We start from the raw sequence: 15,333 nt of genomic DNA, 5'->3' as shown, positions 1-15,333 counted from the left end.
GTCCATCCGCTGCCAGTCGTTGAAGTTGACGCCGGGGTCGGGGACGGCCACCGCCTCGGGCAGGTCACAGGGGGGGCCGCAGCCCGCCTGGGGGTGGGGAGGGGGACGCTGCCACGCCCCGCCCCGGCCCCCCGGCTGCCCCCCGGCGTCCCCAACCCCCCCCCAGGGGGTCCCCGAGCCCCCCAGGGCCACCCAGGAGGGGTCTCTGTGCCCCCACCACGATGTCCCCAACCCCCCCAGGGGGTGCCTGTGACCCCCACTGTGTCCCCAACCGCCACCCCAAGGGGGTCCCTGTTCCCCCTCCCAGTGTCCCCAACCCCCCCCCCCAGGGGGTCCCCGGGGTCCCTGGCCCCCCTCTCGGTATCCCCAACCCCCCCAGGAGGGTCTCTGTGCCCCCTCCCAGTGTCCCCAAGCCCCCAAGGGGTCCCTGTGACCCCCACGGTATCCCCAAACCCACCGGGGGGGGTGTCTGTGCCCCCTACAATGTCCCCAACCTCCCCAGAGCCACCTCAGGGTCCTGGTGTGTCCCCCCAGTGTCCCCAACCTCCCCCCAGGGGGGTCTCTGTGCCCCCCATGATGTCCCCAAGCCCCCCAGGGCCACCTCAGGGGTCCCTGTGCCCCCCCCCCCCAGTATCCCCACCGTCCCCCGGGGGTCCCTGTCCCCCCCCGCCCCCCCTCACCAGCCCCCTCTCGGCGTCGCGGGCCTCCAGGATGAACCTCTCCATCACTCGGGGGTCGCAGAGCGAGGGGGGGGCCGTCGGGGCGCCCCGGGACCCCCAACAGCATCAGCACCAGCGCGCACAGCCCTGGGGAGGGGGTCGGGGATGGGGGGTGGGTGTCAGTGACCCCCCCCCAGAGGCCCCCCCCAGAAGCTGCACTGGGGATGCTACGCCCCCCCCCCCCCATCCCACTGGGAGCACTGACTGGGGAGACTGGGATGGGGGGGGGGGTCCTCGGACACCTGGGGCTCCCAACCCACCCCTGGGACCCCCCATGGATGCCTGGCACCCCCCACCCACCCCAGCATCCCCTGGGAACCCCCCGGACTCCTGGGTCCCCTCCCCACAATGAATGACCCTTGGGGGTGCATGGATGCCTGGGACCCCACCCCCACCCCTGGGACCCCCCCCCCAGATGCCTGGGTCCCCCCACCCTTTTGGTGTCCCCCCACCCACCCACCTCGTGTCCCCTGGGACAGCCCCCCCCCCCCCCCCCAAGACACCTGGGTCCCCCTGGACACCTGGGACCCCCGATCACCTGGGTCCCCTCCCCACAATGAATGACCCCAGGGTCTGGGGGGGTGCCTGGATGCCTGGGACCCCCCCCCCAGACACGTGGGTGACCCCGGACGCCTGCGTCCCCCTGGATACCTGGGACCCTCCCGGACGCCTGGGTCCCCTCCCACCACCCACTTCCCAGGATGCCCCATCCCCACGCACACCCGTCACCCACCAGTGGGACCCCCACCCCCACCCCCAACCCTAGAAGGGGACCCCCAGGCGTCCGGAGCCACCCCCCACCCACCCACCCAACTCACCCGCCGCCCCATCGCCGGCTGCTCATGGCACGGGGGGGGTCCCTGGGTGGCCCCGGGCCTGTGGCCGTCCCCGCCGCCGCGTCCCCCCCGTCCCCGTCCCCGGTTAATGTTTGATCCGAGGGGCCGCGGGGCCGGAAGGGCCCTTGGGGGGGGGGTTTCCCATCCGTTCCGTTCCCCCCCGCCATGGTTCGGCCGTCGAGGAAAAGGCCGCGCCGGCCGCCGCACGTCGGCCCCTGGCCACGGGCCACCCCCCTCCCCGGCCACGCGGGGACGGCGCCGGGATGGCGGGGGGACACACACGGCGGGGGGGGCACGCACGTGGGGACGGGGGGGCACGGGGTGGGGGGGGGGGCGGGCTTGGGGATATGGGGATGGGGGACGGGCGTGGGGGCACGGGCGGGACAGGGTTGGGGGGACGGGGATGGGGGGACGGGGATGGGGGGATGGGGATGGGGGGACGGGGACATGGGGACAGGGTTGGGGGCACAGGGTTGGGGGGACGGGGATGGGGGGATGGGGACAGGGTTGGGGGGACGGGGATGGGGGGACGGGGATGGGGGGATGGGGACAGGGTTGGGGGGACAGGGTTGGGGGGACAGGTTTGGGGGGACAGGGTTGGGGGGACGGGGATGGGGGGACGGGGATGGGGGGACAGGGTTGGGGGGACAGGGTTGGGGGGACAGGTTTGGGGGGACAGGGTTGGGGGGACGGGGATGGGGGGACGGGGATGGGGGGACGGGGATGGGGGGACAGGGACATGGGGACAGGGTTGGGGGCACAGGGATGGGGGGACGGGGACAGGGTTGGGGGGACGGGGATGGGGGGACGGGGATGGGGGGACGGGGACATGGGACAGGGTTGGGGGCACAGGGATGGGGGGACGGGGACAGGGTTGGGGGCACAGGGATGGGGGGACGGGGATGGGGGGACAGGGACATGGGGACAGGGTTGGGGATGGGGACAGGGGGAAGGGGACAGGGACAGGGTTGGGGGGACGGGGATGGGGATGGGGGGACAGGGACAGGGATGGGGCGACGGGGACAGGGTTGGGGGCACAGGGATGGGGGGAAGGGGATGGGGACAGGGTTGGGGGGACGGGGACAGGGTTGGGGGCACAGGCATGGGGGGAAGGGGGCACAGACGTGTGGGATGGGGACAGGGGGACAAGGACATGGGACAGGGACATTGGGATGGGGGATGGGGATGTGGGGGTGGGGGGTGGGGACGTGGGGAGGGGGACGTGGGGAGGGGGATGGGGACGTGGGGAGGGGGACGTGGGGAGGGGGACAGGGACAGTGTCACGGCCGCAGCGACGGGTCTGGGGACGTGGGACAGGGATGTGGGGACAAGGATGGGAGGGGAGGCGAGGAAATGGGGGGACAGGGTGGGGATGGGGGGCCGGGGATGGGGGGCCGGGGGTGGGGACATGGGGCCAGGGATGAGGGGAGGGGGATGGGGGGAAGGGGATGGGGGGCTGGGGTGGGGACATGGGGACAGGGATGGGGGGCCGGGGGTGGGGGAAGGGGATGGGGAAAGGCCACGAGACCAGGGACGGGGACGTGGGTACGGGGACAGAGGGACGGACAAGGCCCGGGGATGGGGACAGGGACACGGACAGACACACGGACAGACACAGGGACACGGGCACAAGGGCAGGGACACGGGCACAGGGACACGGGGACGTGGACAGACACAGGGACGTAGGATGGGGACACGGGGACATGGACAGACAGAGGGATGTGGGATGGGGACACGGGGACACGGACAGACAGAGGGACGTGGGATGGGGACACGGGGACACGGACAGACACAGGGACATGGGATGGGGACACGGACAGACACAGGGACATGGGATGGGGACACGGACAGACAGAGGGATGTGGGATGGGGACACGGACAGACACAGGGACATGGGATGGGGACACGGGGACACGGACAGACAGAGGGACGTGGGATGGGGACACGGGGACATGGACAGACAGAGGGACGTGGGATGGGGACACGGGGACACGGACAGACAGAGGGACATGGGATGGGACACGGGGACACGGACAGACAGAGGGATGTGGGATGGGGACACGGGGACACGGACAGACACAGGGACATGGGATGGGGACACGGGGACACGGACAGACAGAGGGATGTGGGATGGGGACACGGGGACACGGACAGACAGAGGGACGTGGGATGGGGACACGGGGACACGGACAGACAGAGGGATGTGGGATGGGGACACGGACAGACACAGGGACATGGGATGGGGACACGGGGACACGGACAGACAGAGGGACGTGGGATGGGGACACGGGGACATGGACAGACAGAGGGACGTGGGATGGGGACGTGGGATGGGGACACGGACAGACACAGGGACATGGGATGGGGACACGGACAGACACAGGGACATGGGATGGGGACACGGACAGACAGAGGGACGTGGGATGGGGACACGGGGACACAGGCGGGTGCAGGGATGGGGCCATGGGACAGCAGCAGCAGCAGCGGGGACAGGGGGACACACGGCGGGTTCGGGGACCCCCCACCCCCACCCCGGACCCCCGGGTCCCCTCAGGCCACCCGGGTCCCCTCGTCGCTGGGGGAGGGGCCGCGGCCAGAGGAAGCGGCCGAACAATGGGGCAGCGTCACCGTCACCGTCACCGTCACGGCCACCGGCGCCACCGCGGCCCCGGCTGGGGGGACACGGGGACCCCCCGGCCCGCGTCGGCGTGGGGACGTCACACCCAACGGGGGGTGCAGTGGGGGGTCCCCACTTCGGTGACGGAGGCGGGGAGGGGACCCCGGTGGCCCTCGGGGGGCCCGGGCGGGCGGCCGGCCCCCTGCCAGGCCGTACGTGCGGCTCCGCACGCTCAGGCCCAGGGGTCAGGTCCCCGCGGCGCCAGCGGGGCCAAAGGGCGACCGGGGCGGGGGGACGGGGGGGGGAACACGGCCCTCTGCCGCCCGGACGCCTGGGTGTCCCCCCGTGTGTGACCCCCCCAGCGTCCCAGTGCTCCCCAGTAAAGGGGGCCTGGACCCCTGGGTCCCCCCTGGGGTCATGCCCCCCCCCCCCCCCCCCAATGTCCCACTTCTCTCCATTAAGGTGGCCTGGACCCCCCCCGCCCCCTGGGTCCCCCCTGGGGTCAGCACCCGCAAACACCTGGGGCACACCCCCCGCCCCCCCCCCCCCATTTTCCCACCCCCACCCGGACGCCTGCGGGGGGGAGGGGAGGGGGTTTCCTGCCCCAAAGGTCAGCGGTGACGCGGAGGAAGCCCTGCCCCTCCCCCACCCCTGCCCCACGAAGCCCCAAAGCGTCGCTGTTGTCACCGTCTTTATTGGGGTGTCCCCCTTCCCCCCACCCCGAAGTCCTGGACAACTGGGCCCCCACGCGGGGGGGGAGGGGGGGAACACACACGTGGGGGGCTGGGCAGGCCCTCGGGGGGGGGGAAATGGGTGTCATTAAGGGTCTTGGTGACACCAGGGTGGCCCCAGCTCGTGGTGGCTCATCGATGTCCCCAGATCATGGTGACCCTGGTTCATGGGGGCTCTCGGTGGCCCCAGCCCATGGTGGGATGTTGGTGGCTTGTTGAGGTCCCCAAATCATGGTGACCCCAGTTTATGGTGGCTCGTGGTGGCCCGTGGTAGCTCTTGGTGGCCCCAACCCATGGGGGCATCTCGGTGGCTCGCTGATGTCCCCAGCTCACGGTGGCACCAGCTCATTGCTGGCTCGTGGTGGCTCCAGCCCGTCGTAGTCCTGACTCGGTGGTGGCCCTGGCTCGTGGTGGCACCTCGGTGGCCCCAAGGTCACCGGTGGCTCGTGGTGGCTCTAGGTCATGGTGGCCCTGGCTCGTTGGTGGCATCTTGGTGGCCCCAAGGTCACCGGTGGCTCGTGGTGGCTCCAGGTCATGGTGGCCCTGGCTCGTTGGTGGCATCTTGGTGGCCCCAAGGTCACCAGTGGCTCACGGTGGCTCCAGGTCATGGTGGCCCTGGCTCGTTGGTGGCATCTCGGTGGCCCCAAGGTCACCGGTGGCTCGTGGTGGCTCCAGGTCATGGTGGCCCCGGCTCGTGGTGGCACCTTGGTGGCCCCAAGGTCACCGGTGGCTCGTGGTGGCTCCAGGTCATGGTGGCCCCGGCTCGTTGGTGGCATCTTGGTGGCCCCCAAGGTCACCAGTGGCTCACGGTGGCTCCAGGTCATGGTGGCCCCGGCTCGTGGTGGCACCTCGGTGGCCCCAAGGTCACCGGCGGCTCGTGTGGCTCCAGGTCATGGTGGCCCCGGCTCGTTGGTGGCACCTCGGTGGCCGCAAGGTCACTAGTGGCTTACGGTGGCTCCAGGTCATGGTGGCCCCGGCTCGTGGTGGCACCTTGGTGGCCCCAAGGTCACCGGCGGCTCGTGGTGGCTCCAGGTCATGGTGGCCCCGGCTCGTTGGTGGCATCTTGGTGGCCCCAAGGTCACCAGTGGCTCACGGTGGCTCCAGGTCATGGTGGCCCCGGCTCGTTGGTGGCATCTTGGTGGCCCCAAGGTCACTAGTGGCTCGTGGTGGCTCCAGGTCATGGTGGCCCCGGCTCGTGGTGGCATCTTGGTGGCCCCAAGGTCACCGGTGGCTCGCGGTGGCTCCAGGTCATGGTGGCCCCGGCTCGTTGGTGGCATCTCGGTGGCCCCAAGGTCACCGGTGGCTCGCGGTGGCTCCAGGTCATGGTGGCCCCGGCTCGGTTGGTGGCATCTCGGTGGCCCCAAGGTCACCGGTGGCTCGCGGTGGCTCCAGGTCATGTTGGCCCCGGCTCGTTGGTGGCATCTCGGTGGCCCCAAGGGTCACCGGTGGCTCGTGGTGGCTCCAGGTCATGGTGGCCCCGGCTCGTTGGTGGCATCTCGGTGGCCCCAAGGTCACCGGTGGCTCGCGGTGGCTCCAGGTCATGGTGGCCCCGGCTCATTGGTGGCATCTTGGTGGCCCCAAGGTCACCGGTGGCTCGCGGTGGCTCCAGGTCATGGTGGCCCCGGCTCGTGGTGGCACCTCGGTGGCCCAAGGTCACCGGTGGCTCGCGGTGGCTCCAGGTCATGGTGGCCCCGGCTCGTTGGTGGCACCTCGGTGGCCCCAAGGTCACCAGTGGCTCACGGTGGCTCCAGGTCATGGTGGCCCCGGCTCGTTGGTGGCATCTTGGTGGCCCCAAGGTCACAGGTGGCTCGTGTGGCTCCAGGTCATGGTGGCCCCGGCTCGTTGGTGGCATCTTGGTGGCCCCAAGGTCACAGGTGGCTCGTGGTGGCTCCAGGTCATGGTGGCCCTGGCTCGTTGGTGGCATCTTGGTGGCCCCAAGGTCACCGGTGGCTCGTGGTGGCTCCAGGTCATGGTGGCCCCGGCTCGTTGGTGGCCCCAAGGTCACCAGTGGCTCGCGGTGGCCCCGGCCAGTGGTCGGTCCCGGTGACCCCAACGGCGGCTCACGGAGGAGTTCTGAGGCTGACAAGCGACCCCCGACGCTCCCAGGCCTCTCAAGGGTGTTTTGGGGTGCTTCGGGGGGGGGTTGGGGCGTCCCCGTGCAGCCAACAGACCCCACGGCGCTCTGGGGTGTCACTGGGGGGGGGTCTCTGGGTGTTTCGGGGGGCTCCCACAGCTGACAGAGCCCCCCGAACCTCTCAAGACCATTTTGGGGTGTTCCTGAGCATTTTGGGGCACGCCATGATGCCTCAGGGAGCCCCCCCCCAACGCCTCAGGGTGTCACCCAACCCCCTGGGGAGCCCCCCCCACACCCCGGGGAGCCCCCCCCACACCCCGGGGAGCCCCCTCAATGCCTCGGGGAGCCCCCCCAAAGCCTCGGGGAGCCCCCCAATGCCTCGGGGAGCCCCCCCAACGCCTCGGGGAGCCCCCCCCAACCCCCTGGGGAGCCCCCCCCCCACCCCGGGGAGCCCCCCAAAGCCTCAGGGAGCCCCCCCAAAGCCTCGGGGATCACCCCCCCACCCCGGGGAGCCCCCCCCTCAAGCGCAGGGAGCCTCTCGGCAAACCCTGATGTGGATGGCCGAGTTATGGCGGGGCCGGGAAGACGCCCCTTCCCCTTCTTCTTCCTCATCCTCGTCCTCCAACGCCTCCCCCTCCTCCTCAGCGCCCCGCCCCGGGGCGGGGGGGGTCCCCGCCGGCGGCGGGGGGCGGCCAGGGGGGGCAGGGTGACGGAGGAGGTGCTGGCGTGGAGGCGGAGGGCGCCGGGAGCCCCGGCTTGGAGCTGCAGGGCCAGGTTGATGGTGCGGGGCACGGCCAGGCCCAGGCCGTGGAGGCGCAGCTCCCCGGGGGGGGACACGAGGGGACCCCCCCCGAGCCCCCCCGGCCCCCCCCGGCGCCAGGAGACGCTGACAACGTCGCAGCTGAGCTCGGAAATCCGTCCGCGCCGTCACGAAAACGTCGGCGGCGGCGGGGGGGGCCGGGCTGGGAGCGGGGGCGACGGAGGGGGGGCGGGGGGCCGGGCCCCCGCCGGCGGCGGGCGCTGGTGGAAATCGCCCCCCCCATCGCCGGGGACCCCCCCGGGGCTGCCGTCGGGGCTGTCGCGTCCCCCGAGGACATCCTGGGGGGGGGGTGGGGGGGGGTGTCAGGGACATGGGGGCGGGGGTCCTGGGGATCCCTACAGCAGAGCCCTCCTTAGACCCCCCCCCATAACCCCTCCAGGAACCCCCAGAGCCCACCCTAGACCCCCCTAAACCCCCCGGGACCCCTCCAGCTCCCCCGGGGACCCCCCCGAGATCCCTATAACCCATCCAGCTCCCCCATGACGCCCCCCGAGATCCCTATAACCCCCCCCCCAGACACCTGTAAACCCCCCCAAGCATCCCCTCTCGAGACCAGGAGAACCCCCGCCCCCCCAACCCCGTAGAAGCCCCCCCCAGACCCCTCCCAGCAGCCCCATAGATCTCTCAGACCCCCCAAACCCCTTGGCAGCCCACAGACATCCCCCAGCCCTCCCGGAAGCCCCGCAAACCCCCCACAGCCCCACCCAAACCCCCTGGCAGCCCCACAGAACCCCCCACAGCCCCCCACAAATCCCCCATAACCCCCAGACCCCCCCCACGTTCCCCCCCCGCCCGCACCTCGCCGCGTCCCGCCGCCGCCGCCGCCGCTTCCGCTTCCGCTGGCGCGCCACGCCCCCTCCCCAAGCCACGCCCCCTAAGACACCGCCTCCTCTCTCCAAAGCCACGCCCCCATCGCAACCACCACCCTCCGCGTCCACAGGCCACGCCCCCTCCTCAAACCACGCCCCCTCCTCCTCCACAGGCCGCGCCTCCTCAGGACACGCCCCCTCTGTGGGGGCGGGGCTGAGAGCAACCACGTGAAGCGGGCCGAAAACCCCCAAGCTCCGCCCCTCTTCGCCGTCACGTGTCCCCCGCCCGGTCACGTGACGCGGCGCGGAGCCGCCATCTTGGCCCCCGGTACAAACAAGCGGCGACGGCGGCGGCGGCGAGAGCGGGATCCGCCGCCCCTCCCCCCCCGCCCCGGGCCCCCCCCGGGGCCCCCCCGGACCCCGCCGGTAAGGGGGGGCGGGGCGGAACGGGATGGGACGGTCGCCATGGAAACCCGGGGCCTTCCCTCCCCCACCCCGCCCCGCCGAGCCCCGCCCCGCCCCCCCGTTGCCATGGCGACCGGGGACACGCCCACCTCCAGCCCCGTTGCCATGGTCACTGCCCCGTCGCCATGATGGCCGTGACCCCCGTTACCATGGAGACCCCGCGCCCCTCCCATCACCATAGGGACCCCTTCGACTCCCCCGCGTTGCCATGACAACGCGCCCCCCCCCGGGGTCATGACCCCGGATGTCTTTTCACCCCACCCATCCCCCAAACCGGGGACCCCGGGGAGGGGGGCTGAGACACCCCCTGTGACCCCCCCAAGTGCCTGGGACCCCCCCAGCACCCCTGGGACCCCCATAAATGCCTGGGACCCCCCCAGCATCCTGCGGACCCCCGCCCGGATATCGGGGTCCCATCCCTGTGCCCCCCCCCGAGCCCCACTGGGGCCGCCTCTGGCTGAGCTGGGGGGTCCCACGGGGGGTTTGGGGGGTCCCAGGTGGGGTCTGAGGGTCCCGGTTGGGGGGTCATGGGGGGTCCCGGGGGCTATTTGGGGGTCCGGGGTGGGGGGGTCCCAGGGGGGCAACCAGGGGTCCTGGGGGGGTCAGAGGGTCCCAGGGGGTGGTTGGGGGTCCGGGGTGGGTCCCAGGGGGTGGTTGGGGCAGCTGGGGGGTCTCAGGGGTGGTTGGGGGTCCTGGGGGGGACTTGGGGTGCACTTGGGGTGTCAGGGGGTGGTTGGGGGTCGTGGGGAGCAGTTGGGGGCCCAGGGGGCATTTGAGGGTTGTGGAGGGGACTTGGGGGTCAGTTGGGTGCCCTATGGGGAGGTTGGGGGTCCGGGGGGGGACCCAGGAGGCATTTGGGGGTTCTGGGGCAGTTGGGTGCCCCAGGGGGTGGTTGGGGGTCCTGGAGGATTTGGGGGGCGGTTGGGGGTCCTGGGGGGCGGTTGGGGGTTCTGAGGGGGTATTGGGGGGGCAGTTAGGGGTCCCAGGCGAGCAGTTGGGGGTCCTGGGGGGCAGTTGGGGGCTCTGAGGGGGTCCTGGGGGGACAGTTGGGGGCCCCAGGGGGCGGTTGGGGGTCCGGGGGGGAGCAGTTGGAGGCTGAACCCCCTCCCCCTCGCCCCCCCCCCAGCCCTCCCCACCCCCCCGCGGGGCCCGATCCTGGCGATGGCGGCCGAGACCCTCAACTTCGGTCCCGAGTGGTGAGTGTGGGGGGGGGGTGTGGGGGCCGGGGGGTGTCACCCCCTCCCCCTCCCGTGTTCCCCACGCCCCCCCGTCCCGTCCCCCAGGCTGCGGGCGCTCTCGGGGGGGGGGCGGCGTGGCCCTCGCCCCCCCGTCCCCGGCGCTGCCCCCCCGGTCGCGGCTGGCGGCGCAGCGCTACGGGCGGGAGGAGATGCTGGCGCTCTACGTCCCCGGGGACGAGGTGGGCACGGGGGGGGCGTGGGGGGCGTGGGGGGCGTGGGGGGGCGGGGGGGCATGGGGGGGGGCGGGGACATGGGGGCGTGGGGGGGCGTGGGGGGGCGTGGGAAATGGGGGGGCGCGGGGACATGGGGGGACTGTGGGGGGTGTGGGGACATGGGGGACATGGGGGGGCGTGGGGGGAGTGGGGACATGTGGACACGGGGGGACATGGGGAAATGGGGGGCTGTGGGGGAATGTGGGGGTCATGGAAGGGTGGGGGGGCACGTGGGGACATGAGGAGATGTGGGGGGCGGGGGGGCTGTGGGGGGGCTGTGGGGACACGGGGGGGACAGGGAAATGGGGGGTGGGGGGATGGGGGGGCACGTGGGGATGTTGTGGGGCGCCAGGGAGGGACCGGGGGGGGCTGCGGGGGTCAGGGGGACACTGGGGACACCCGGGGGGGGTCAGAGGGGTCCCCCCACGCCCCCCGCCCCCCCTCCCCAGGCCCCCCCGGGAGATCCGGGAGCGGGAATTCGCCGCCATCGCCCAGGAGGAGCCGCTGCCCCCCCTGGCGCTGCTGCCCCTCACCCCCGAGGAGCAGGTGGGCGGGGCCTGGGGGGGCGGGGCCTAGGGGGGCGGGGCCTGGGGGGCGGGGCCGCGGGGGGGCGGGGCCGCGGGGGGGCGGGGCCGCGGGGAGACAACGGCGGGGTTGGGGTGATGGGGGGGTCGGGGAAGTGGGGGGGGGTTCGGGGTCACAGGGGTCAGGGTCACTCTGGGGACACAAGGGGGGGGGTCCCGGGGTTATTGGGGGGGGCACGGGGACATGGGGGGGTGGAGGGGTTGGGGGGTCACCAGGGTGATGTGGGGGGGGTCGGGGTCACGGGGGGGTCAGGGTCATAAGAAGGGTTGGTGACATTGGGGGGGGTTGGGGGAGGTCGGGGGGGGGGGGGTCAGTGACGTGGGGGGCACTTGGGGGGGGGGCACTTACCGCCCTGGGCTGCTGCACCTGGGGGGTTTATTTGCCCCGGGGGGGGTGTTGCCCCCCGGGGGGGGTATTTGCCCCTCCCCCCCCCCGTGCTGGCCGTGACCCCCCCGCCCCCCCCCAGCGGAACTTCTCCCTCTCGGTGAACAGCGTGGCCGTCCTGCGCCTCATGGGCCGCGCCGGGGGGGGGGCCCCCCCCGCAGCCCCCCCGGGGCCGCCCCGGCGCCCGCAGCCGAGGTACGGGGGGGGGGGGCTGTGGGGCACCCCCGTGTTGTGTGTGTGTCCCGTCCCCCCCCCCGCCCGGGGTCCCTGCGGGCCTCCCAGGGGGTCCCTGCCCCTCATGTCCCCCCCCCCCCCGCCCCCCCATGTCACCCCACCCCCCCCCCGTGTCCCCGCAGGGCGGGGCCGTGCCGAGGGGGGGTTCCCCCCCCCCCGGGGCCGGAGGAGGCCGAAGGCTTCGCCCGCGGGCGGGAGGTGCCGAGGAGCCAGAGCTGGGAGGAGAGGTGGGGGCGCGGGGGGGACGTGGGGGGCTGGGGGGGGACACGGGTGGGGGGGGGGACATGGGGGGGCTGGGGGGGACACAGCGGATATGGGGGGGACATGGGGGGGCTGGGGGGACACGGGTGTGGGGGGGACACGGGGGGGCTGGGGGGGACACGGGTGTGGGGGGGACATGGGGGGGACACGGGTGTGGGGGGAAATGGGGGGGCTGGGGGGGACACGGGTGTGGGGGGGAAATGGGGGGGCTGGGGGGGACACGGGTGTGGGGGGGACATGGGGGGCTGGGGGGGGACACAGCGGGATATGGGGGGGACATGGGGGGGGACACGGGTGTGGGGGGGAAATGGGGGGGGCTGGGGGGGACACGGTGTGGGGGGACACGGGGGGGCTGGGGGGGACACGGGTGTGGGGGGACACGGGGGGGCTGGGGGGGACACGGGTGTGGGGGGGACACGGGGGGCTGGGGGGACACGGGTGTGGGGGACACGGGGGGGCTGGGGGGGACACGGGTGGGGGGACACGGGGGGCCGGGGGGGGACACGGGTGGGGGGGGACATGGGGGGGCTGGGGGGGACACGGGGGGACATGGGTGGGGCTGGGGGGGACACGGGGATATGGGGGGGACATGGGGGGGACACGGGTGTGGGGGGACACAGGGGGGCTGGGGGGTCACGGGTGGGGGGGACACGGGGGGACATGGGGGCTGGTGGGACATGGGTGGGGCTGGGGGGGACACGGGGATATGGGGGGGGACATGGGGGGGACACGGGTGTGGGGGGGGACACGGGTGTGGGGGGACACAGGGGGGCTGGGGGGGACACGGGCGGGACATGGGGGGGCTGGGGGGGGACACGGGGGGGACATGGGGGGGCTGGGGGGGACACGGGTGGGACATGGTGGGGCTGGGGGGGACACGGGCGGGACATGGGGGGGCTGGGGGGGGACACGGGTGTGGGGGGGACATGGTGGGGCTGGGGGGGACACGGGTGGCGGGGACATGGGGGGCACGGGGGGGTGATGTGGGGCAGGGGGGCAGGGATTGAGGGGGGCCGCTGAGGGGGGGGACATGGGGGTGCGAAGGATGGGGGGGGATACTTGGGGCTGGGGGGAAAATGAGGGGAGGGGAGGGTTTGGGGGGGTCGCACGGGGACATGAGAGTTGGGGGGGCCCGGGGGGGGGGACTTGGGGGGCCCATGGGGGTGGGGGGATCCAGGCCCCCCCCCCCCACCTGACGGGCCCCCCCCGGGCGGCGCAGGGGGGGAGCGGCGCTTCGAGAAGCCCCCGCGGCGCGAAGGAGGTGAGGGGGGGGCAAAGGGGGGGTGGGGGGTGGGGCTGTGGGGTGTCTGGGGGCGCCGTGGGGGGTCTCAGAGGGCTGGGGGGGCCTGGGGGGTCCTGGGGGGGCAATGGGGGGGTCTGGGAGCATCACGGGGGGGTCACTGAGGGCAGGGGGAGTCTGGGGGGGGCAATGGGGGGTGGGGGGGCCATGGCGGGGTCACATAGGGCGGGCAGTGGGGGGTCTGTGGGCGGGCCATGGCGGGGGTCACAGAGGGTGGGGGGGGTCTCTGGGGGGGTGGGGGGACCATGGGGGGGTCACAGAGGGCGGGGGGGGTCTCTGGGGGGTGGGGGGACCATGGGGGGGTCACAGAGGTCTGGGGGGTCAATGGGGGGGTCACAGAGGGCGGGGGGGGGCTGGGAGCTCTCAGGGGGTCCCCACAACCTCCCCCCCCCCCCCAGGCCGGGCACCCTTCGAGGAGGGGGGGGGCGCCCCGCGGAAGGAGCCCCCCCGCTCGGACTGCACCAACTGGCGCTCGCTGCGGGGGGAGCCGGGGGCGGAGGAGGGGGCGCCGGGGGCGGGGGGGGGCAACCCCGCGGCGGGGGGGTCCGGGGGGGGCAGCTGGCGCTTGGGGCCGCCCCCACCCCCCGTCCTGTCCCCCCCACCGCCCCCGCCCCCCCCGCGACCCCCCCGGCCGCGATGGAGAGCGCTGGCGGGGGGGCAGCCCCGGTGAGTGGGGAGGGTCCCCAACTCCTGGGGGGGGCATGGGGGGGGGCATGGGGGGGGGTCCCCAACCCCAGGGGACGCATGGGGGAGTTGGGGGGTGTCCAACTTTGGGGGGGGCGGGGGGGGGGGACAGGGGGGACGGGGGGGTCCCCAACCCTGGGGGGGGTCTGTGGGGGAGATGGGGGGCGTCCAACCCCAGGGGGGGGCACGAGGGGGGACGGGTGGGTCCCCAAGACGTGGGGGGCCTGTGGGGGGGACAGACAGGGGCGCCCCCCACCCTTGGGGGACCCTGAGGGGGGGGCATGGGGATGTGGGGGGGGGGCGGGAGACGGGACATGGGTGCCCCCAACCCGGGGGGGGACCACGGGCGGGGGGGGGCAGGGCCCGTGGGGTGTCACCGCCCCTCGCTGACCCCCCCTCCCCCTCCCCGCAGAGCCCCCCCGGTGGCGGCGGCGGGGGGGGGGGGTCCCGGGGGGGCGCGGGGGGGGTCCCGACGAGGGGCGGGACCTGCCCGAGTGGTGCCTGGAGGAGGAGGAGGAGGAGGGGGGAGGGGCCGGCACCGGGACCTTCGACGCCTCGGGGGCCTTCCTGCCCGGAGAGGTGGGGGGGCGCGGGGGGGCGCGGGGGGGCGCGGGGGGGGAAGGGTGAGGGGACACATGGGTGTTGGGGGGCACCCGGGGGATGGGGGGTCCCTGGAGGGGGGAACCTGGGGGGGGGCACCCAAAGGGGGGGGGGGGCACCCGGGGGGGGTTGGGGGCACCCAAAAGGGGGGGGGGTTGGTATCTAAGGGGGGGGAATCCAAGGAGGGGGGCACCCTCGGGTGGGGGTGGGGGGGCAAGGGGGGGTGATACATGGGTGTTAGGGGGCACCCAGGGGTGGGGGGTGGGGGTGCTTGGGTGTCGGTGGGGTGGCTAAAAGTGGGGGAGGGGTCCCAGGAGTGGGGGGAGAACGTGGACCTGAGGGGGGGGGGACACCCAGGGTAGGGGTGGGGGACCCCGACGTCTGTCCCAGCTGCCCCCTCCCCCCGCAGAAGCCCCCCCCCGCCCCCCGCCCCAGAGGACCCCGAAGCAGCCCCCCAGCGAAAACGGGCCCCCGGCGCCCCCCGAGGGGCCCCCCCCGGGGTAAGGACCCCCCCCCCCGAACACCCCCCTACCCCTCCCCCAAGCCCCTCCTCACCCCCCCCTCCCCCCACAGCCCCCCCCGAGGACCCCCCCGAGGAGCCGCCGCCGCCCCCCCGCCGCCCCCGAGCCCCCCCCGGCCGCCGCCGAGGACGCCCCGCCCCCCCCTCCAGGTACGCCCCTCCCCCCCCAAGACCCCTCCCCCCCCAAACCCCCCCCTTAACGCCCCCCCCCCCGCAGGGGACCCAGGCGTCCGGGCGCCCCCCC

The 15,333-nt window shown here is 74.3% G+C and overlaps 2 protein-coding genes and 1 long non-coding RNA gene across 3 annotated transcripts; all 3 read right to left on the bottom strand.

Moving 5' to 3' along the window:
- Window positions 1-1,444: 1,444 nt before the first annotated feature.
- Window positions 1,445-4,020, bottom strand: LOC135311086 (uncharacterized). The gene is given in 4 exon segments (XM_064440238.1): window positions 1,445-1,481; window positions 2,654-2,750; window positions 3,025-3,575; window positions 3,578-4,020. Coding segments are annotated over 4 exon segments (1,128 nt in total).
- An 830-nt stretch (window positions 4,021-4,850) lies between these two features.
- Window positions 4,851-6,008, bottom strand: LOC135311084 (uncharacterized). The gene is made up of 2 exons (XR_010370960.1): window positions 5,894-6,008; window positions 4,851-5,679 (listed from the first exon to the last, which is right to left on the bottom strand). It is a non-coding gene; the product is annotated as an uncharacterized LOC135311084 (long non-coding RNA).
- A 774-nt stretch (window positions 6,009-6,782) lies between these two features.
- POP7 (POP7 homolog, ribonuclease P/MRP subunit) lies at window positions 6,783-9,178 on the bottom strand. Its single transcript, XM_064440237.1, is given in 5 exon segments — window positions 6,783-7,335; window positions 7,481-7,823; window positions 7,825-8,075; window positions 8,596-8,671; window positions 9,161-9,178. Coding segments are annotated over 5 exon segments (783 nt in total). The 3' UTR covers window positions 6,783-7,240.
- Window positions 9,179-15,333: the final 6,155 nt, after the last annotated feature.

The sequence above is a fragment of the Phalacrocorax carbo genome, unplaced genomic scaffold (genome assembly GCF_963921805.1).
Source record: "Phalacrocorax carbo unplaced genomic scaffold, bPhaCar2.1 SCAFFOLD_442, whole genome shotgun sequence".
NCBI classification, from domain to species: domain Eukaryota; kingdom Metazoa; phylum Chordata; class Aves; order Suliformes; family Phalacrocoracidae; genus Phalacrocorax; species Phalacrocorax carbo.
This window is presented reverse-complemented; position numbering and strand designations above follow the sequence as displayed.